The sequence below is a fragment of the Pygocentrus nattereri genome, chromosome 3 (genome assembly GCF_015220715.1).
Source record: "Pygocentrus nattereri isolate fPygNat1 chromosome 3, fPygNat1.pri, whole genome shotgun sequence".
Lineage (NCBI taxonomy): Eukaryota > Metazoa > Chordata > Actinopteri > Characiformes > Serrasalmidae > Pygocentrus > Pygocentrus nattereri.
The window spans coordinates 26443085-26466278 of NC_051213.1; the positions used below are offsets into that span (position 1 = coordinate 26443085).

The 23194-nt window shown below is 40.2% G+C and overlaps 1 protein-coding gene across 1 annotated transcript; it reads left to right on the forward strand.

Moving 5' to 3' along the window:
* Positions 1-148: 148 nt before the first annotated feature.
* Positions 149-22214, forward strand: ube3d (ubiquitin protein ligase E3D). Its single transcript, XM_017709193.2, has 10 exons — positions 149-364; positions 3319-3518; positions 4184-4274; positions 4452-4683; positions 7181-7253; positions 12477-12552; positions 12717-12825; positions 13972-14141; positions 17939-18077; positions 21985-22214. The coding sequence occupies exons 1-10, from the start codon at positions 288-290 to the stop codon at positions 22003-22005; spliced, it is 1188 nt and encodes a 395-aa protein (XP_017564682.1). The 5' UTR covers positions 149-287; the 3' UTR covers positions 22006-22214.
* Positions 22215-23194: the final 980 nt, after the last annotated feature.

Sequence of the window (23194 nt, forward strand, 5' to 3'; positions counted from 1 at the left end):
GCTCTTGCGAGTTGAAAATTGCACTCTCTCAAAATGCGAGTTCGATATAAAGCGATTCATCTTCAGTCCTGCACTGTGCTGAGTTCTGTAGTCTAGAGTTCAGCCTGAGCGCTTTACAGGTTCACAGCCTGCTCTCAGCCCAGATCGGACGGCGGCGTTAACGCGCCAGGCCCTTAGATGGCAGTAATGCCTCTCTGCAGGAACCTGTGAGGCAACAGCCACAGAAAGAAATGACAAGCACGTCCATGCCCGCCGTTTGAGACGTGCGTTTAGAACTGCGGACAGAAATGGAGGTGATGGAGAAACAGCACTTCATCTTTCTAGAGCTGAGACAACGGCTGCAAAGCGGCCTCATCGTTTTACGGCAAGTACTGCGCTCATTTTCACGGATCATGTCCGCTTGCTTCCTGTCTGGCTGCCAGTGAGTGGAGAAGGGTCGTTTGTAGCTGGTCATGTCCATTCATTCCGAGTCATTTGGGTCGTTTCAGTGAAGCGGGTCAGTCAGTCCGGTCTCTTCTGAAGTTTCAAGCGTTTCGCAGTTCGCACGTGGGCTGACGTCACGCACGCAGACCAGCGGCGTCACGAGTGTTTCTTACTCTGTGCTGAACGGCGCTCGTTCACTTCGATCCTGGACGCTTATTTGTGTCTGCACACAGGAATAAATCCTTCGTTAGTTTATGTGGATTTGGACGCGTTAGACTAGTTTTTCATGCCGTTCAAGTGCTGCTTAAAACACGTCTTATAAAGTGAAACCTCCGTGGACTTGAGACCAGAAGAAACAGCAAAATAAACAAACAGGAAATAAATAATAAAAGTGAATCGTGACCTGGATGACGGTAACCAGACAAGTTACCCAGCCAAGCAGCCCAGCCAAGCATGAGCACATCACGGGAGCTGAGGGACGCTTAACGCCGCAATACACACAATACGACCCAGAGCCGGTTTACAAGACCTTTACCGCAGCTTCTCTGTACAAGAACATATAACCTAGCGAAAATGGACGATAGTGAGGCTCGGGGTTCTCTACGGAACCTTCAGGTCCTAATGTTGACCGTTTATCAGTGAGCTCGAGGTGAGAAACGGTCGTTCTCTGACCTCGGAGTGTAGTAACGGCCCCTGGACCTGCAGCGGCTGTTCTCTTGCAGTGGCGCTGTTGTGGGATTTTACTGTGTATAAAGAACGGGCTGCTGTCGTGTCTGTCCGCATGTGCTCGACTCGCCGCCCCAGATTAGTACAGATAGCTGACTGTGACCGTTTGTAAATCATTTCAGTCCACCCGTTGTCCTCATCTGATTTATTTATAAAACACAAAGGATAAATTCTGCTCATATTTTTCTACAAAATGCACTCAGAAAAAAGCAGCGCACACAATCAGTTAAGCTGGCTATACTATGCATTTTATTTTAGACATCCTTATCTGGTTCATGAGCTCTCTGACATTTAGCTGACAGTCACCTAGCACTGATGCGACTGTGATAAACACGGGAATACAAGACAAACGGAGCAGGCAAGGACAAGAATCTGCTGTATTTATTAAAAAAACAACTTTATTTCAGACATTCTCAGTCCTTTTCATCGTCCGGGGACAACATCAGTCTGTCATGTTGGTTCCGCTGAACACGTGCGACAGTAAAGAAACGTTGAATGTAATTTTTGGTTTGAAATGTGATTCGGGCTTTACAGCCGCTCCTCAGCTCGGACTCTCAACCCGCTCAAACCCGCTCTCAGGGTGTCTTTTGCAAACGACGACGATGTCAAATCCGGAGTGACGGAAGCACTGGGATGAAAGAAGAGCACCAAATATTCCCATTTATGCCAAATCATTTTGATGCTGCACCTTGATGACGCACCTCCATCTCTCCTGCATGCGCGTTTGAAACCCACGTGACCAGCGTAGCTACTGACTCTCTTACCGCAGAAACCCATTGGTGGTGCCTGGTCACACAAATCCGATCTGATCTCTTGCAAATAACCGTGCGGACAGTCGTCTGAAATGATCTGATTTGAGGAATAAATCCGGTTTGCCTGTAGTCTGAACGTAGCCTGATACACCCGCTTCAGATCTGGCTGATGTGCTGTATCTGGGCTTGTATTCGTTACACTTCTCTGGGCAGGAGTGCTGAGCTGTGACCTGCTTCTTTCAGGCAAGTCGAGGAATCTGATCCTAGATGAGTACCTGATCTTACTGTGAGAAGCTTTATGAATACGGGCCCATGTGTGTTTAAATAGGGTAAGCACTAAGGTCAGTGAGTACTCCAGGGTCAGGAATCTGTGCCTTATGCTAAGCATATTGTATTGTATATTATATAAGCATATATATATATATATATATATATATATATATATATATATATATATATATAAGCATATTGTAAGCAAAGCATCAACGTTCAGTTCTGCGTATCTACCTAGACAATATATTGCAGTAATTGTGGTTTTCAAAAAGTAAAAACCAGCCGTTTTTACTACTAGATGTCTCATCTTGTGAAGCTCCGTATTTAAGTAGTATTACCTTCCACCACTAGGTGGAGGTGCTTATTAGGCTTGGGACCCTTTTTTAGTGGATGCTTTTAATAGTGTTTATCTGATACTCGTGAGCTGGCAGATGGTTGGAGGAAAAATGCACATTGGGACTAAAATTATAAATACAACATATCTCAGTTCTTTCTCATCACAGCCCTTCTTGCTGGTAATGGTACTGAAGCGGTACTGAATCTACAGAGTTCATGCACTCATTAAGCCTGTTAGGCCGTTCTGCTGTTCGCATGTGAGAGGTGGGCTGAGGACAGGTAGAATTGGACAGTGCTGATGGATGGCCCCTACTTTCTCTTTTCGCCCCAGGTTGAAACCGTTCTAATAGTGGGTGTAGAGAACGATGGCCTTTCTTTTTTTTTTCTTTTTTTTTTGCACTGTGTTCAATATTTTTTTCACCAGAGCCCTTAAAATAGGTTTCAGTGGCTTTCTGATAATTAATTATGATATTATGTTTTTCCTACTTGCTTTTGCTTTTTATTTTAAAGGGCGCATGTCATGGAAAACATAACTCCTCGTTCTTCTGAAATCAGAGTCTGATGTAATATGCAAGCACTATTTAAGTCTCAAAGCTTACTACTCACTTCCCTATCCATACAGTTCATATATGGAAATTAAGCTGCAAAAACATCCTGATTTGAATTCATCCATTAGTAGATCCCTGGGAAATAAAACGCAAGGAAAATGAAGAAATGTGCCCTTTGAAATTCTCAGTAGTCCTTATAAGTCAACATGAGTAGTGCAGTACTATTTACCTTTGCTAACTTTGGCTTTTTTTTCATTTAGAAATGATGCTGTTGAAGACAGAGCTGAGATAAATGTGTCTAGTGGAGACTCAGCCCTTAAAATTCGAGCACCTGATGGGGAGTATCAAGTGAAGCTGTTACCAGGGCTCGGTCTAGTGGAGGGGTCGTGTCAGAAGAGTGCTGAAGTGAATGATGATGGGTTGCATATCAGACTGCGGTTGAAGGTGGACCAGTGTTCAGGTACCCGCTGAAGATAATTCTGAATGTAAACTAATTGTGTACGCTGCACTCGCTGTCACAGGAGTTTGTACATAAAGACGAACACAGAAGCCCTTATGAGCTGATGTCAGAAGGTCATTAAGCATGACACTGTGCAAGGGGTGGTTGAATCTCATTTGATTTGCTTGAGGAGTTTAAGTAATGAATGCAGACCTGCCTTCAGGCTCCACACATTATCACACTTCAGAGATTAACTGAGACTAATGACGGAACACGGAATGCACCGGTCGCATGACCTTTGGCTATGAGCCACTGCAGTACTCTTGAGCCCTGTTGGGCAAGATCTGTGACCACATGACCTTGAAACTAGTTGTCTTGACAACTTTCTTCAACTTTGGGGTCATCAAAGGCTGGTTCTCACTGACACATTTTTTTTGTTAATTTCTTATACATGGGTAAGTGGGTTCTTACTGTATGTTTGTGTATATGATGATGTTTTTCTGCATGCCACTACTGGCATGAACCTAGGTTTTTCTGAAAGTCATATAAAATAATTTTGTTTTAAAAGTGTGACCTCCTATTTAAAAAGGTCAAATATCTATCTCCTCATTTGGCAGTTGTAGACCTTTCCAGTGTCCTCTTGTGATGTAGGTTATGTTTGTTATTTTGTTGTTTACTTTTGCCAGAGGCTTCAGACAGTGTGATTGAGCGCTTGAGAGCGCAGGAGAAGTATTGTATTCTGTGCCAGTCCTGCGGGGCCATGCTGTTTAAAGACAGGTGAGGCAGAAGTTCATTTGTTCAAATCTAGTTCAAAGAGTAAGTTGGTTTATCCTATTCTAGTTCATTGAAGAGACGAATGTAGTTAAGACAGAGGCATTTAGCCATGTAACACGGCTTTAAAGACCACAACTTTGTTGAGCAAGTAAAGTGTATGACAATTTCCTTCTTGAACAGAGTTTTCAGACGAGTTCTCCCCCTACCCAACGGGAACTGGAATGCTTTAGTGGATGATTGGTGCTGCCATCCTGATCCTTTTGCAAACAGAAAGCTTCTCCCTAAAGAAGAGGACTGCTTACTTGGAGACACTTATTTCCTCTTGACCTGGGATAGTAGTTGCGACCAAAGCCTTGCACAGGAAGTGGACCTATCCCATGTAAACTCTGGCTCTAATCAACATTCGGGGAAGGTATGTTACATTGTTGAGATTGACAACAATTTTGCATGTTACTGACACAAATAGCCGTTCATTTGTTGCCGTGTGGTATCCATGACTGCTGTTGCTTTTTTGCATTTTGACATAGTAAGTTAGTATAGTAATTCATATTTGAAGTGCAGTTAACACTGACAGGTTAAACCTCCAAATATGCATCTAGTACTGTGAAGAAGTCAGGGAACATCTTTAATTTATTTAATTTCCAGTCAAAGCAGCTATTATGTACAAGTTATAAATTTTTCAGCATCAGGGAAAAGAGCAGAAAATGTATATTTAAAGGAGAATTACACAGAAGGCTCAGTGAAGTCATTCAGTATTTAGCAAGTCCACAATTTACCTTTATTACAACGTCCATTCTTTTCAGGAGACTTGCTTTAAGTTTTTTTTTTTTTTTTTTTTTTTTTTTTTTTTTTTTTTTTTAAATGTACAGGAATATTTTCCACACCTACAAAGTTCTTACAACCTGGTTGCACTTTCTGCTTTCACAATCCAGGTGATCACAAACACATTCAGTGATGTTGAGGTCTGGACTCCACCAGCAGCTTCTTTGATTTGTGCATTTTTTTTTTTTTAATCTATAATTTTTTCAGTAACAGCTTCTGTTAGTTGTTTAATAGGTGTTGGCACGGTTGTTAGGAGCCCCATTTTCAAAATCTTTTAATAATTTTTTAACTTGAGTTTTGAAAACTCATTTTTTAATGTACTTTTCTTTAACTTTCCCTTTCTTTATCCAATTGCATTATTTTATATCTAATCAAAACTCTGACAGGCTTACCAGCTGTGTGTCAGACATTGCTTGGTGGATGTCAAGTTTACTATGACTAAACCAAGAAAAAGCTGAAATACTGACCCTTGATACTAAAATTAAGAAAAGTTGCTTTGTGAGAAGCTAGACTGTTTTATTTTGTATAGCAAAGCCTAAGTATAAAACCTGGATGTAATCTTAGCTCTGAGCTCTGTTTTATTCTGCATGTGATCGTGGTGACTAAAGTTACAAGACTATTTAGATTAACCAATGATAACTGATGCATCTAATTCACACAGTTGGTACCTGCAATGCTCTCCTTGCTGAGCTTCTTAAGAAATCCATGTATCCTCTACAACTTACAAAATGCAGCAGCATGGACCCTAACAAAAATACATTTTTGAAAGAGTGGGGCTGCCTGTATGTTTAAAATTCTGCTACTAGTTTTTTTTAGGTTCTAAATGACCTTAAAGCACCTGCTAATTTCACAGAATGTCTCCAGCATGTGATATTAGACCTGCAGATGCTGGCCTTCTACAAATACCTTCTATAAAATAGAGAAAATGTGGAGAGGCCTCTTTTAGTCACTATGCTTCTTAACTCTGGAACTCAGTTCTGTCTTTTATTAGACAGCCAAGCTCACTGCAAACTTTTAAGAAACATCTGAAAATGTATATATTTAATTTAGCATTTAATACAAATTCTACCTCTCTTTTACTATTTATCTTTTCAATTTAATGTGTCTGTCTTACAAAATTTTAATTGAAAACTCATTACTTCTTCTTTTACATTAAAGCATTTCTATTACTGTTAATTGCTGTTTTATTACTGCCAAGATATAATAATAATAATAATAATAATAATAATAATAATAATAATAATAATAAAGATGATTTTTATTATTATTATTGTTGTTGTTATAAAAAATGTCCATTTTGACTGGAAACTAAATAAATGAATAATCTTTGCACAGTGCTACAAACTGAAACAAGCTTCATATGGCTAATTAGATCATTGATATTAATAGTCTTTAGTGCTTTCCCTTTCATTGTACCTCAGCTGAGTATTTGTTGCTGTTCTGTTGTCCTCTGCTGAAACTGTGAACAACTTCAGTTTGGTTCTGCAGCACTACAAAAGAGGATAAAGTTACTGCCTGCAATTCCAGCATCTAATAACATCAACAACAATAATGATGATAATAACAGCAGCAATAATTATACAGCTGTACCTAAAACTAATTCATCTACTTCAAATGTTGCTGTGCACTCAAAGGAAAGAGTTAAGTTGTGGCCTCTTGTCATAGGGAATCTTTCAGAGGATTTTCAAGCTCTTTCGCTTGCTGAGTTTTCATTCTTGTTTAGAGGAATGCTGTGCTCCATACTGCCTTTAGGCTGACAGAGATGGGAACAAAGAGCTCTTTCTTCTTTATGAACGGTGAACGGTGCTCAAGGAGGCAGCATGGCAATCTACCTTTATAAAAGCCTCCACCAGCCTGAGAAGAGTAACATGTTCGTCAAGACGATTGATTTTTCTTTCCCTCCCTTACTCTGTGGGCTGGCTGTGGTTTTCTCAGTAACCGCAGCAGTAAGATGGAGGAGCCCATGGCTGTTCAAACGCCTGATTCATCCCTCACTTCAGTAAATGGTTCCTCTCTGCTTATTGATTTCTGTTTTATGTGGTTTAAACCTGACTGTGCCGTCTGTCTATTTTGGTTTGTGTCTACAGAAACCTGGCCACAGGAATGTGGGGGTCTTCTGTAAGAAGTGCTCTGCAGTGTTGGGAGAGGCAGTCACGACAGGTAAAATTTATAGAACATGAATAGCAATATTAAGAGAGCTGTTGTTACATAGCCATTGTAGGCTTTGTTTAATGCCCCCATATTAAACATTATGCATTTATTTATTTTATTGTATGTATACATAATAAATAAAGTTGGAATGAAAACTGCTCACACACTGTCATGTATTAGTACTGTTCTGTATGGTGGCATATCAAAACAAAACGGCTAACAAATACAAAAGAGAGAACACAAATACATTACCAGAAATGCATTTAAAAACACTGGGTTTTTTTTTTTGTGTTAAAAAAAAACACAGCGATAAACATGAGACAAATGTACTAGCAAATGCTTTACTGATGATTCCACAGCTGAATGATCCTTGAATATATCACTGTTGTCTGCACAAAACCTTGTGTCTCCAAAATTGTAACTTTACAGGAGAAGGAAAAATCTACTTTTAAGGCAAGTCAGTGGAACCAGACTTGGAAGTCATTTGGGCCAGAAGTAATTTTGGGCCATTTCTTTTGGTCCATTCATCTTGAAATTTGTGTGAACAGTGAACTCTGTGTGTGCGTGCGTGTGCGTGTGTGCACATACATACATACACACACGCACACAGTATCTCACAAAAGTGAGTGCAACCCTCACGTTTCTGCAATTATTTTATTATCTTTTCATGGACCAACACTGTAGAAATTAAACTTGGATATAACTAAAAGTAGTCAGTGTACAGCTTGTATAGCATTATAGATTTACTGTCCTCTGAAAATAACACACAGCCATTAATGTCTAAATAGCTGGCAACAGAAGTGAGTTCACCTCACAGTGAACATGTCCAAATTGTACTGAAAGTGTCAATATTTTGTGTGACCACCATTATTATCTAGCATTGCTTTAACCCTCTTGGGCATGGAATTCACCAGAGCTACACAGGTTGCTACTGGAATCCTCTTCCACTCTTCCATGATGACATCAAGGAGCTGGTGGATGTTAGACACCTTGTGTTCCTCCTCCTTCGGCTTGAGGATGCCTCACAGTTGCTCAGTTGGGTTTATGTCTGGACACATACTTGGCCAGTCCATCACCTTTACCTTCAGCAAGGCAGTTGTCATCTTGGAGGTGTGTTTGGGATCTTTATTGTGTTGGAAAACAGCCGTGCGGCACAGTTTCCAAAGAGAGGGGATCATCCTCTGCTTCAGAATGTCACAGTACATGTTGAAGTCATGTTTCCCCCAGTAAACTGCAGCTCCCCAGTGCCAGCAGCACTCTTGCAGTACCAGACCATGATGCTACCACCACCATGCTTGACTGTAGGCAAAAGACAGTTGTCTTGGTACTCCTCACCAGGGCGCCACCACACATGCTGGACTCCAAATGAGCCAAATAAGTTTATCTTGGTCTTGTCAGACCAGAGGACATGAATTCAGTAATGTAAAGAATTCACTATGTTCTTGGTCTGCTTGTCTTCAGCAAACTGTTTCTAGGGCTTTCTTGTGAATCAGCTTCAGAAGAGGCTTCCTTCCGGGACCAGTTGATGCATTGTGCAACGTATGGTCTAAGCACTGACAGGCTGACCTCCCACTTCTTCATCCTCTGCAGCAATGCTGGCAGCACACTCTAATTTTGAAGCAAACCTCTGGATATGACCCTGAACACATGGACTCAACTTCTTTGGTCGACTCTGGCGAGGCCTGTTAAGAGTGGAACCTGTCCTGGAAAACCATTGTATGACTTTGGCCACTGTGCTATAGCTCAGTGTCAGGGTGTTTGCAATCTTCTTATAGCCTAGGCCATCTTTGTTGAGAGCAGCAATTCTATTTCTCACATCCTCAGAGAGTATTTTGCCATGAGGTTCCATGTTGAATATCCAGAGGCCGGTATGAGCGAATTGTACCCAAAACACCCAATTTAACAGCCCTGCTCCCCATTCACACCTAGAACCTTGTAACTCTAACAAGTCACATGACACCAGGGAGGGACAACGACACAATTTGGACATGTTCACTGTGAGGTGTACTCACTTGTGTTGCCAGCTATTTAGACATTAATGGCTGTGTGTTGAGTACTTTTCAGAGGACAGTAAATCTGTACTGCTATACAAGCTGCACACCGACTACTTTATATCCAAGTTTAATTTCTGTAGTGTTGTCTCATGAAAAGATATAATAAAATATTTGCAGAAATGTGAGGGGTGTTTCTATGTAGATAGATAGAGAGAGAGAAACACACACGTGAACAAAATTTTTGTTCACAATGGTCACTGAAGTAACTTAAAACTGACAAAAGTAATAATAAATAAAAATTGTTCAATAGAATAATTAAAAGACTATATATATATAGTTTTTAAAAGGCTTCTTTTCTGGTAATATGTTTGCATTCTCATTCTCATTTTTGTGTTTGTGTTTGTGTTCCCTGGTAATGCTGTTGGGTTCTCAGCTTTTGCTTGCGTAAATGTTGTTTTGATATGACTCAGTGGGCCACCGCAGTTCTGTCTATATCAGGCATTTTTAAATCTCTGCACACACTCATCCATCAGTCATCTTTTACATTCACAGGACATGGGTCTATTTCTGTATGCATAAAAAATGTAAAGTGTAAAAGAACTAAAGAACTGGAATTGACAATTATTTTTCAAACATGGTGTGTTTTTTGGAATTTGCATCGAAATTATACTCTTTAGGAAATGCAGTCAGAGCAGTTACTTTGCCAGTTACTTTGCACACAGTTTTAAAACACATAATCCAAGATGTAGCTGTTTTAGTTTAATTACAATTGGATGTTTAGCTTATAATTATTACATGTTTAATCAATGCACAGAATCTACATTATGTATTTTTCAGGAACTTGTCTTTACTTTATGCTCTGCGCTGACAAGAAAACTAGATTCCCTGTATGATGCGTAGCATAACACGTCTGATGCCAGTGTTCTGTTTTTTCTTTCGTTAGCTTTGTTTGATGCTTGTTTACTCATGATATCTGTTTTTCCATATCATCAAGGTCAAGGGCACATTTACTGTAAACAGGTGTTATTTGAATGGTGTTAGAACAAGTGAGAACTTAATGAAAATTATATGGTTGCTCAACCAATGATTAATCCAAAAACAAGTATTATGACTGTGGACCAAAAGAGTAGAGTTTTACAGGAGACTTACTATGATAAATTGTTTCTTCACACTGTGGTTGTTGAATGCATTGCTGGTAAGTGAAAATCTGCAAGAGGTCTGATGTCTGCGTGACTCAGAATATGGGTCCCTGTTTATAATTAACCAAAATTACTGTTAAAAAAAAAGTATATGTGTGTGTGTCTCTCTCTCTCTCTCTCTCTCTCTCTCTCTCTCTCTATATATATATATATATATATATATATATATATATATATATATATATATATATATATATATATATATATATACACACACACACACACACACACACACACACACACACACACACACACACACACACACACACAGCTCAAAAAAATAAAGGGAACACTCATAACACATCCTAGATCTGAATGAATGAAATATTCTCACTGAATACTTTGTTCTGTACAAAGTTGAATGTGCTGACAAAATCACACAAAAATCATCAATGGAAATCAAATTTATTCACCAATGGAGGCCTGGATTTGGAGTCACACACAAAATTAAAGTGGAAAAACACACTACAGGCTGATCCAACTTTGATGTGATGTCCTTAAAACAAGTCAAAATGAGGCTCAGTATTGTGTGTGGCCTCCACGTGCCTGTATGACCTCCCTACAACGCCTGGGCATGCTCCTGATGAGGTGGTGGATGGTCTCCTGAGGGATCTCCTCCCAGACCTGGACTAAAGCATCTGCCAACTCCTGGACAGTCTGTGGTGCAACGTGGCGTTGGTGGATGGAGCGAGACATGATGTCCCAGATGTGCTCAATCTGATTCAGGTCTAGGGAACAGGCAGGCTAGTCCATAGCTTCAATACCTTCATCTAGCAGGAACTGCTGACACACTCAAGCCACATGAGGTCTAGCATTGTCCTGCATTAGGAGGAACCCAGGGCCAACCACACCAGCATATGGTCTCACAAGGGGTCTGAGGATCTCATCTCGGTACCTAATGGCAGTCAGGCTACCTCTGGTGAGCACATGGAAGGCTGTGTGGCCCTCCAAAGAAATGCTACCCCACACCATTACTGACCCACTGCCAAACCGGTCATGCTGAAGGATGTTGCAGGCAGCAGATCACTCTCCACGGCGTCTCCAGACTCTGTCACATGTGCTCAGTGTGAACCTGCTTTCATCTGTGAAGAGCACAGGGCGCCAGTGGCGAATTTGCCAATCCTGGTGTTCTCTGGTAAATGCCAAGCCCCCTGCATGGTGTTGGACTGTGAGCACAACCCCCATCTGTGGACATCAGGCCCTCATACCATCCTTATGGAGTCAGTTTCTAACCGTTTGTGCAGACACATGCACATTTGTGGCCTGCTGGAGGTCATTTTGCAGGGCTCTGGCAGTGCTCCTCCTGTTCCTCCTTGCACAAAGGCAGAGGTAGCGGTCCTGCTGCTTGGTTGTTGCCCTCCTACGGCCTCCTCCACGTCTCCTGGTGTACTGGCCTGTCTCCTGGTAGCGCCTCCAGCCTCTGGACACTACGCTGACAGACACAGCAAACCTTCTTGCCACAGCTCGCATTGATGTGCCATCCTGGATGAGCTGCACTACCTGAGCCACTTGTGTGGGTTGTAGAGTCCGTCTCATGCTACCACGAGTGTGAAAGCAGCACCAACATTCAAAAGTGACCAAAACATCAGCCAGAAAGCAGAAAGGTACTGAGAAGTGGTCTGTGGTCCCCACCTGCAGAACCACTCCTTTATTGAGTGTGTCTTGCTAATTGCCAATAATTTCCACCTGTTGTCGATTCCATTTGCACAACAGCTGTGAAATTGATTGTCAATCAGTGTTGCTTCCTAAGTGGACAGTTTGATTTCACAGAAGTTTGATTTACTTGGAGTTATATTGTGTTGTTTAAGTGTTCCCTTTATTTTTTGAGCAGTGTGTGTGTGTGTATATATATATATAATAAAATGTATGTATGTATGTAGAAAGCATGGACTCATGCATGACTCTCATCTGCCTTCGCTTGTGCAAGACTTTCTTCCCTATGTTGCTTTCATACAGTGGTAGAAATGCCTAAATTCATGTTTTAAGGTTGAATCCTGTTGGCATCCTATTTACCATCAACTATTCCTTTATACTTTCAGAGGTGGTAAAATTCTATATAACTCAGGTGGTGGTAACACAGAGCGAAGATGGACAGAGCATGATTACACAGCCCAGGTATGTACTGTGAAATTTATTCTTAGCTAAATGTGCCTATTGTCTGACATGCTAGCATACTCTACAGACCTTTTGCCTTTTAATGGCTTAAACTGTTGATTAATTTGATTATTTGACCTGATAAGCTCTAGTAGGTAATTCATTCTTGCCATTTTCTGACCCAGACAGCGGTTCTTAGAAAGAGCCCTTGCTTCAAGACTTTTTGAGCTGTCATCTGTTCAAAGCACATTCCGCTTTTCCATCCAGACCCCAGGTGGCAAAGCTATGATCATGGTAAGGTCATTCTAAACTTCAACTGTCTCTGCTGCTGCAGAGTTACTGTATGCTTTTTCCTTCCTTCCTTTCCTTCCTTTCCTTTCTTCCTTTCCTTCCCTTCCTTTCAGCCTTTCCTTTCTTTCCCTTCCTTTCAGCCTTTCCTTTCTTTCCCTTCCTTTCAGCCTTTCCTTTCCATCCCTTCCTTTCAGCCTTTCCTTCCTTTCTTCCTTTCCTTCCCTTCCCTTCCTTCCTTTCTTCCTTTCCTTTCTTCCTTTCCTTTCCTTTCTTCCTTTCCTTTCCTTTCCTCGTTTCCTTTCTTCCTTTCCTTCCTTCCTTTCTTCCTTTCCTTCCTTCCTTTCCTTCCTTCCCTTCCTTTCTTCACTTCCTTTTCTTCCTCCCTTTATTCCTTCCTTTCTTCCTTTCCTTTCCTTCCCTTCCCTTGCCTTCCTTCCTTTCCTTTCTCCGTTTCCTTTCTTCCTTTCCTTCCTTCCTTTCCTTCCTTCCTTTCTTCCTTTCCTTTCTTTTCCTTCCCTTCCTTTCTTCATTTCCTTTTCTTCCTCCCTTTATTCCTTCCTTTCTTCCTTTCCTTCCCTTGCCTTCCTTTCTTCCTTTCCTTCCCTTGCCTTCCTTTCTTCCTTTCCTTCCCTTCCTTTCTTCCTTTCCTTCCCTTCCTTCCTTTCTTCCTTTCCTTTCTTCCTTTCCTTCCTTCCTTCCTTCCTTCCTTCCTTCCTTCCTTCCTTCCTTCCTTCCTTTCCTTTCCTTTCCTTTCCTTCCCTTCCTTTCTTCCTTTCCTTTCCTTCCTTCCCTTCCTTTCTTCATTTCCTTTTCTTCCTCCCTTTATTCCTTCCTTTCTTCCTTTCCTTTCCTTCCCTTCCTTTCTTCCTTTCCTTTCCTCCTTTCCTTTCCTTTCTTCCTTTCCTTTCCTCCTTTCCTTTCCTTCCTTCCTTTCCTTCCTTCTTTCCTTTCCTTTCCTTCCCTTCCTCCCTTTCTTCCTTTCCTTTCCTTCCTTCCTTTCCTTCCTTTCCTTTGTTTTCTACCTTTCCTCTCCTCCCTCCCTTCCTTTCCCTTTCCTCACCTGTTTTCAGTGACAAATTACTGTTACAATATTCCTTCAAGTAAATGTCAGCTAGATACTTTTTTTTTTATTATTTATTAAATCACCAGATCTGGCTTCTGAACACGGATACTCTGATTGCTTCATTCTCTGAGAAAGCCAGGAGCAGTGACAGTCCCATATCCAACAGCGACCGCCATCTTGATGAGCATCAATCATGCCAGGCAGTTTGTGCAAGCAAAGTCCTTTACCTCCCCTGCACTCACAGCAAGCACCAGGAGTAAGCTATAAATTCACATGTTCCACTCTAGTGCTCACCCAGCTCTTTAATTACAATCTCTTAACACCTCGTCTGATCTGTGTTTCCCCAAACCACCTGCCTCCCCTTCTTTAATGACTTTCACTTCTGATTAGATTCCTTGAATGTGTAGTTGATTTTTGATTTGATCTCTTAATAGTGATGGATGTTCACTTGTCCACATTTCTAACAGTATGTGTTCATTTATTGCTGTTCAGATCCATCATGGTAGCTTGATTTAAACTTGATTACTCAGTAAATATAAAATAGTACATGAAATATATATAAATACACAGTGCTAATTGTTTAATTAATTAATGCTAATTAATGATAATGCATGCTTTAAATTCTCCTTCTGATTCCTTCTACAATAAGAAATGGAGCCTGGTGGACACTCTACATTTACATGAAATACAGTGGGGTTTTTTTGTTTGTTTGTTTATTTATTTATTTATTTATTTTTAGTTATACAAATACATGAAAATTATATTATATGAAAGTTATAAATGTGCCAACATGTTTCAAGTTTCTAAACATGCCGTTCACTCTTCAGTCCAAACAGTCCATATATGGAAATTATAAGATGCAAAAGCAGCTCAATTAAAATTCATTGTTTTTGTAAAGCTTATATTTATAGAATTTCTCTATAAGCCTTTTCAACCCCCCCACCTTTACTTTTAAGTTATAAGGATTGTTTCAGTCCTAAAGACTTAGTATCGAAATGTTTTATAAAATTTTATAAAAATATATATATATCATTAAAATAACAAGCCAATAACTCTTTTACTAATATAATCAGTAGTAATAGTTACAGCATGTTCTGTTTTAAGTTAACCACATCATTGGTGCATAGAGATGCATTGTTTCTAGCCTCTGTCTGGGCTGAAGTATTATAATAAATTGCTTTGTCATGCGCCGCATATTGTACATGGACCCAGGTTCAGGGCCGTTTTCAAGATCACTCGCAGACTCCTACGCGTATACTTACACCTACAGCTCCTACCCAGAAATACTCTCTCACCCTCCCAGGAGCGGCATTGCAAGTAATTCCTGTGACTTGACGATGCTTAAGTGATCCAAAGAGGACTGGTGGGTGTGCACATGGCACCTCTTTGTCTATCTGATACAAGCAGGTCATTACGACTCTAGCTTGTGTCAAATCTGAGAGATTTTATTCTTCTGGTTTGCAGAGAGAACTGTTCTGACAGCTGCTCTCCCTCACAGACAGAATCAGTCTAATTTGCAAGGTCTGCTTTTCTGAGCTAGCCACATTATGAGTCTGGTCGAAGAGGGTCTGTGCTCTGTTTACTGTTTAATTGTGCCATACACACTGCAGCTGACTGGAAATTAATAGGACCTGCCAGTGCATCACATTACTGCTCACCATGTTAAGCTGCTCTTATGCCTTGAAAGGGATTTCAACTGATTTTTCAACATTTCTGCATAATTTAATCATTTAGATGTAAAACAAAGTCAGTGGTTTGATATGAAGGGCTCCATTTTAGAGAATTGTTCACAGCACTGGTAAGAGGAAGTGTTTAATGCCTCTAAAAGGTGCCACACAAAGCTGTTACATGAGGTAACAAATATGCTGTCTGATGTTTTATATATTATTAAAAATAAAAAATGCATTCATGGAGGAAAGATACATTCAGGGTATTGTAAGACAAAGTATTCCCCAAATATTTTTTTTTTCCCCATTTGCCTTTTTTACCATCATCAATGTTACCTGTAAATCTTCAGCAGATATGTGTAGGTTCACCATTTCACAGTAAACCATGCTGAATGAATTTGTTTACAATCAACAACTGTATTGTGTAAAAAGTAAATCTTTTTTCCTGTTTTTCTGAGCTTTTTCTTGAATGCATTACAGCTATAAAGTAATTGTAAACAGTATTTGGTACAGAGTATAGAATGTCGGTTAAGTTATGATCTACTATCAGCTCTGCAGCCGTGTCTGTGTCTGAAAGCAAACTCATTCTGGGCTAGAAGTAGATGTGAATTGGCTATGGAAAACTTTCGTATCAATTTACCCAAGTAGCGGTGTCACTAAACCTATTAACAGACATCTTGAGTTCTTCAAGGACATGAAATGGATATGAAAGATTTTACTTTTTGAATTGATTATAGTGTAATGTGATTTGTGAAGGCTCCCGTTTGGGGACAGTGACAGTATTCTAGCGTTATTGTGATGTTTTGTTATTGTAATACACAATCTTTCGGGGCAGTCGTGGGCTGGAGGTTAGGGATCCAGCCTCGTGACCGGAAGGTCGCCGGTTCGATCCCCAGAGCCGACAGCACATGACTGAGGTGTCCTTGAGCAAGACACCTAACCCCCAACTGCTCCCCAGGCGCTGCGGATTGGGCTGCCCACCGCTCCGGGCAAGTGTGCTCACTGCCCCCTAGTGTGTGTGTTCTCATTAGTGTGTATGTGGTGTTTCACTTCACGGATGGGTTAAATGCGGAGTTGAAATTTCCCCATTGTGGGACTAATAAGGGTCTCTTAATCTTAATACAAACCGACCAACGGCATGTTTCATTAGAGAGAGCATAATTAGTCCTGCTTTATTGGATTTCGAGCAGCATGGTATGTGAACTGTTTAATACTAATCATTGTATGGATAGTGATGCTAGTTTTTAAAAGACATGTCTACCGCATTGTGTCTGTGTCAGAATATGGTACATATTGTATATCATAAAAATTTCTTTAACTCTTGTGATGTACTATTTTTTTTCCCTACTGACCCCTAGCTCCCATCACTCGTTTGTCGTCAGATAATCTAAAGTTCGGCTCTATAACGAGCCAAAGCAGACAAGTGTTTATCAAAAAAATGATAAATTTTGTAATTGGGACTGTTATTTATAAATTGACCCACTTGTTTAAAAGAGAGAATTTATATGATGGCCATATGAGGACAGTTCATGGAGTTCCATGCAAATTTAGGCAAGTGTGAGTAGGGATGCACTAATAAAATAACCGTGTGCTGTTGCCAGTATTCAGTATTTTCCTGTCCATCTGCTAATCTGGATACAAAAACTTTTATTAATGTAGCACTTGGAACTACATCTGGCTGGACCAGCACTGTAGAGAAATATAACATTCATTTCAGGTTATAAGTGCGGTGAAATGACTAAAATGCAGACATTAGTCCAGTGTCACCTAAACATTGTGCTCTTCTGAAATATTTCACAGATCTAAACAACTGTGTGATGCCAGTCATTTTTAAAGCAAATATCTGCCGATACCAATATGATTCCAATATTATTATGGATCTCTAAGCATGAGATGTGATGCTGTATCATTGTCTGTTTGAAATAGTTGTCTGTGCAAAAATTATTAGAGGAGGAAGACCGTATCAATAACCAGAGCTCATAGTCCAAACTGCTCACCTTATTACTCCTGAGTTGTGTGTCGTGTTGTCAGAATGACAAACGTGATTGTTTTTTTGCTGGCTTTGTAGTTTCCCTGAGCCTCACCAAGGAGTTCACTTTAGGAGTAGAGTTTTGTGCTTCCTGCAGAACTGCAACACAGATGGCTAAATGTCACTGAAATGTCCTGAATAGATCATCGCTATAACGTGTGGCAGAACATCAATCTCTCTGCTTCTCTGTCTGTGTCATGCTCTCATTCTCTGTTCAGCGTTCCCTGCTGACAAATTGCTGTGACATGATTAAAACTGTAATGTTTCAAACTGTCAGATTAATGGAATTTATGTGTCTCTCATCCGCTGTGTCTCACTCGCTCTAGTTGCTTATTCTCTCTCGCTCTCTTTCTGCAGGGCTATTGATGCCTGGGAGAAGGATATAAGTGTTCACCCGCTGCCACTTCCTCAGAGCACGTGTGAAGAGGTACTGCAGCTCCTGACCGCCTGCAACAGCAGACTGCCCCCGTCACTGCGCTCTCTGAACTCCTATCAGGTCAGAGCTCCCTCAGCAGTTATTTCTCTCAGACCTTTCCTGCCTCACTTAAACCAGCAACTCTGTAACTCTGAACTGCCCTTATTTACTGTTATGTACAAGGGCATGTTAAAGGATTCTTGAGCGCACTCTGCCGTGGACCACTCCCACACCTCTATTACCATAGCAGATACCTTTAACATTGGCTTTAAACATCCATGTTTGATGGTGTTTTACAATATGATTTGAACACAAACATGAATTATAGAGATGATAATCAAAAAGCTTTGATTTTTGAAAGCTTTTGGCGATAGCTTTGAACTTTTTGAAAGCTTGCGTCATTCTTTCTCTCAGAGAACATGGACAAAACAAACGTCTTTCTACTTTCTAATTCCACTTGTGGGTGCTTTCAATGTGATACATCATTGTAGTTATGCTATCATCCCCTTGAAAAAAGTTGGGTTGTAGCCCCTAAAGCCCATTGTGTTAAAAAGTCTCAATTCCATTCAGAACGTTGTAGTGCATTCCTTATACATGCACATTTGTATTGCAGTCTAAATATGTTTAGGGCAATTAACAAAAGTAGAGTGTGCAGCATACTGACCTTTCATTATAGCTGACAATAATTGCCAATCCTCGGTTCGGAAGCCTTGCATAACTGCCAGTTACTAACTTGTGTAACTGCCAACGTAGTTACCTACAGTAAACGCACCTGTCTGTGCTTTTGAATAGTGGGGGAAAAAAAACAGAAAATTTCAATTGCCTGACACTTAAAAACTCTCAGTAGGTGAGATCTAACATGCATTTTAAAGAGCGAGCTCCACAGCCTGTTAGCCAAGAATCAGCAACAAAGCCTCTGGTTCATGTGTTTACCAGCATATCTGATGCCTCTCCTTCCAGGCAGGTTCCTAATTAATGGCAGAAAGTTGTGTCTCTGGTTATTCCATATCTCTTTTCACTAGTGCGCATGAGAAGGCCTCAAGGCTTGAGCACTGGGAAGAGACATAATGCTGATGCCGAGGAGCTGTTTTTCTCCACAAGTGTTATGAAAAAGCCCATTTCCTATTTATTTTCCTCTAGTGCAGGAAGGCGCATCGTCTTTGGCAGATGAAGCAGTAATTGTAGTGCTGCCTGCTGTGACACTGTAAGTGCTGGTGGCCATTAGAATTCCAAATTGGGGCTGAAACAACCAGTGAAATGTTCATTTGCATGGTTTTGTTTTGCTGTGAACAGGCTGCATATGAGGCTGAATATGACTGCTGCATAGAAGGTGCGGACCCTCAGTCATATTTATTAGACACAATCCACCTAGAAAGGAAAGAAAGTTTCAGATAGCCAGACTGAGAGAGATCGAGATGCTGTAGAGGAAAAAAGGAGAGAGTGTCAATGAGGACAGCAAGCAGTTGGTGAGTTTACACACATTAACAGTTGCGTCTGGGTGGTGGGGATGACGTTGGGCAGAGGGCCAGGGTAATCAGATGATGGAGGTCAGATTCAGTTACAGGAGATGGAGCTGAGTGCTCTGTCTGGAGGCTTAACTGCTGCAGGCCACTGTGAATGTGACTCATGTGCCGCAAGCATTTAACAGCGGCATAGATGATGTACTGAGGCCGCCTGTCTGCTCAGACTGGTGAAGAGAAGGATGTTTGTGAGAGAGAGTGAGTCTCTGCGTTTGAGAGGAATCTCAAGTTCGTCTATGAGAACACTTTACGCTCTGTTCTCTACCATGCCTGAGAGATCCTTGACTAATAGATGAGAAGTATTTACAGTAGAAAATAGCATTTCTGACATCTCTAAAGGCACTTATCATTTATTAATGTGTGAATTTCACTGAAACTTGCCACTGAAATGAAAAAGAACCAAAGTAATACTGCAAGGTAACTGCTCTAGAGGAAATGGTTAACTTGGCTACGGCACGCAGACTAACTGGTGAGTTCAGTGCGAGGTTATCCCATTACCATTTGTAGCACAGACTAAATTAGACACTCGTCGGAGCTTCTTCTCTGCAATATCACTGCCTGTGCTAAAACCAAATGGTCTTTAATGCCTTCTACTTGTCTCAGCAAGTGACTTTCTCCCCTGTAGTGCATCAGCTATTCAGCTTCTCTCATTAAGAGAAAAGTATTCATCAGTCACCTTGCCAAGTTTGGAGTGAGCAGATAAGGAAATACCAGGACAGAACCATCAAAAGACCATGTCGGTTGGCAGCCCTTACTGTTCCCAAGGCTTCTGTCTCTTCTCTGCCAGTACACGATAATCCACACATAACAAGGCCCTGCTTGAATCTAAACCTTATTATTGGCTATGAGGTAATGGTATTTGGGGGGGGAACAACAATTTATTCATTTTAATTCACAGTTGCATTACTATAAGAGCCTTATGTCAACACCCACTACATCTGCCTTAAAGATTTTACTATAGTTCTCCAGGTCTTTGATACGAAACTTTGGCCTGATGCATCTCTTTTTTTGGAACGATTACTGTGGCAGTATTATGAGGTGCATGGATTATTGTCCTTGTAAAAAATAATGGACCAATCCTTGAGCTCAAGTTACCCCTCATCCATCACAGGCAGCAGGCCCTGCATGAGTTTACCTTGGTTAATGTTGTTCCCTTCTGCTTGGCAAACACTCATCTTGTGGCAGATGGGGAGTTCCAGGACCTTTTCTGTTATTATTTATATATTTTTGGTTGTGTGTGTGAATTTTAATATTGACAGAAGGTCTCAGCTCTTGTGCATTTGTCAGTGTAATTGTTGCAATATTCTAATATGAGCAGTTTCCAAGGAAAGTGTAATTTATAGGAATGCTGAAATAACCCACAGTTATCATTTTCATTCTCGCAGTGTGGCTTCTAGATAACTTTGTTTAAGAATTCTATAATCATATTATGCAAATATGATCATTCATCAAGGCCCAAATGTTCTGCACCAAACTGTCATAATAATGTGGTGGTACTTTTTTTGCAACCATGATTGTTGTTTATAAAATGGTATAAAATGTATTCTGATTGAACACATCATTATGATTAACATATATGTCTATAATAACAAACATTATTGAAATATTAGATATAAAAGAGGCTTAATGACATTGTGTAATATTTCAAAGCTTTGCATTTTATATTATAGTTTTGTCATTGAGATGCAAAGTCATTCAGACTAGTTTGATATGAAATGGTGCATTGTAGAGAAACGTATCAGCTTGGATTTTCTTTGCAGGGGTGGTGATAGAAACGAGGGGTGGTAAGTTTTACAATGCAAACTTAACCTTATTTTATTTACTATCCAACATGACCAGTGAAGCTACATGTGTCTTCTTAGTTTAATATGTAATGTTGATTAGGGTAAAATAGTGGCACATCTGAAAGATTACATTTTCTTTCTCCTATTTTACCTTACAACACCTGTGCATACCTGTCTGCCATGACTCTGTTCAAAAAGGTTTTAGGCCAAAACCTTGATACAAAGCCAGCATGTCTCAGGCAGTGCATTTGTAACTATTTTTGTGTAATAACTTTGTGATATAGCTTTAGATGCATTAAATGCTTTGGACCTCTGATATCTATCATCACCTCTGTAAAAAAATCTGTTTTACTTGGTAGGTTTGCTAGAACAATGCATTTCACATCAAATCAATCTGAATTTTGTTTACATCTTAACAGCTGAATTTTCAAAAATTATAAAAAATCTGTGGAATTTACCCAGAGCAGCACTTTTCATCGGCTAAGAAACTACCTTCCATATGTTTAGCTACATGGAAGAAGTGTGGAAGCAAATAGTGGAGGAGAAAATTAGTTATGCAACCTATGATCTCTAGAGCACATACAGCACACACAATAGCACACACACACACACACACACACAAAATCACACAACAGTGAAAAATCTTAAATGTTTAGTGATGTTTTTTTTGTTTGTTTTGTCTAGGTGGCCTATTTGAGAAGATGAATTGCAAGTAGACGTGGTTCACAATGATCAGTATCCATTCAACAAAGATCGCAAGACCTTTCTGAAATATATAGTTATTGTTTTTCCTAAAGTTAGTATTAAAAAGAAGACTTTTATATCCATTATGTTTGTGTTGTATTGTTGTATCTTATTACTGCTCTGTTTAAAGTCATCCAGCGCAGTAAAGTTGGTATGTTGCCAGAATGTCATCTGTTTTGGTGTCTGTGATGTTGTCCAAGTGCTTTCACTCTAATGCAACAGTCACACAACACTTGCAAACTCTACCAGGTGCATGTCAGTACATGCATTAACTCTTATTTCACATTCCTGCAGGAGAATTAGTGCAGATGTTATGACCATTGCCAGGCAGTGTACCAGGCACAATTCTAACAGCTTGCAAGGTATAATTGTGTTGTTGGCATATCTTGTTGAAATACTTATAGACATCCCATATCATGGAAAACTTTTTTTTTTCCTAAAAGAAAGGGATTGATGTAGTTTCAATATATAAAAAAGCACTCCAACCAAGCCCTGTGATGGACTGGAGACCTGTCCAGGGTGTATCCTGCCTTCCGCCCGATGACCGCTGGGATAGGCTCCAGCAACCCCCGCAACCCTGAGGGAGAAGCGGCTTAGAAAATACATGCATGCATGCACTCCAACCAAAATGTTAATTTTTTTTTCTTCTTTTCTGCAGAAGGGAGCCATATAGCTCAAGTTTGTGTTAGAAATCGGAATATTATGTCTGTATTTATTAGTCTTTCTATTAACATAGGGGAGATTCCCAGACATTTTCTGATCTATTTGCATAATGCTTGCTGGATGTTGTAATTAGAGAACGTTGATGAATGAAAGTGCAAATGCACAAAATGGACGGCTTTTTGACAGACTTAAAGCAATGAAAGATGGACAGCACAGAGCCGCCAATCACATGTAAATGAAATGGCCTGTTTAATTGTAAGGGATAAAGAAAGGTTGGAAAAGGGTCACATAAAAATGCGATTAATCACTTTTTCCTACATAACATGCTCACAAATGCTATAAACAGAAGGATAAAGAATAAGAAAAATGTAGGATACAGGCTTTTTATCATTTGGTAACATAAGTTGGCTTGGAGTGTTGGAAAAGTTCATCAAGTCGTGGGTGGTGATATTTTGTTCTCAAAAAAAAAACTTTCTCTGAATGTGCT

What these genes read in the sequence shown, in the direction of transcription:
- ube3d (XM_017709193.2), top strand. Translation starts at nt 288, where the DNA reads ATGGAGGTGATGGAGAAACAGCACTTCATCTTTCTAGAGCTGAGACAA. An exon ending in CTAATCAACATTCGGGGAAG is followed by an intron (nt 4,684 to 7,180) that starts GTATGTTACATT and finishes TTGTGTCTACAG; the next exon opens with AAACCTGGCCACAGGAATGT. An exon ending in GCTCTCTGAACTCCTATCAG is followed by an intron (nt 18,078 to 21,984) that starts GTCAGAGCTCCC and finishes TGTTTTGTCTAG; the next exon opens with GTGGCCTATTTGAGAAGATG.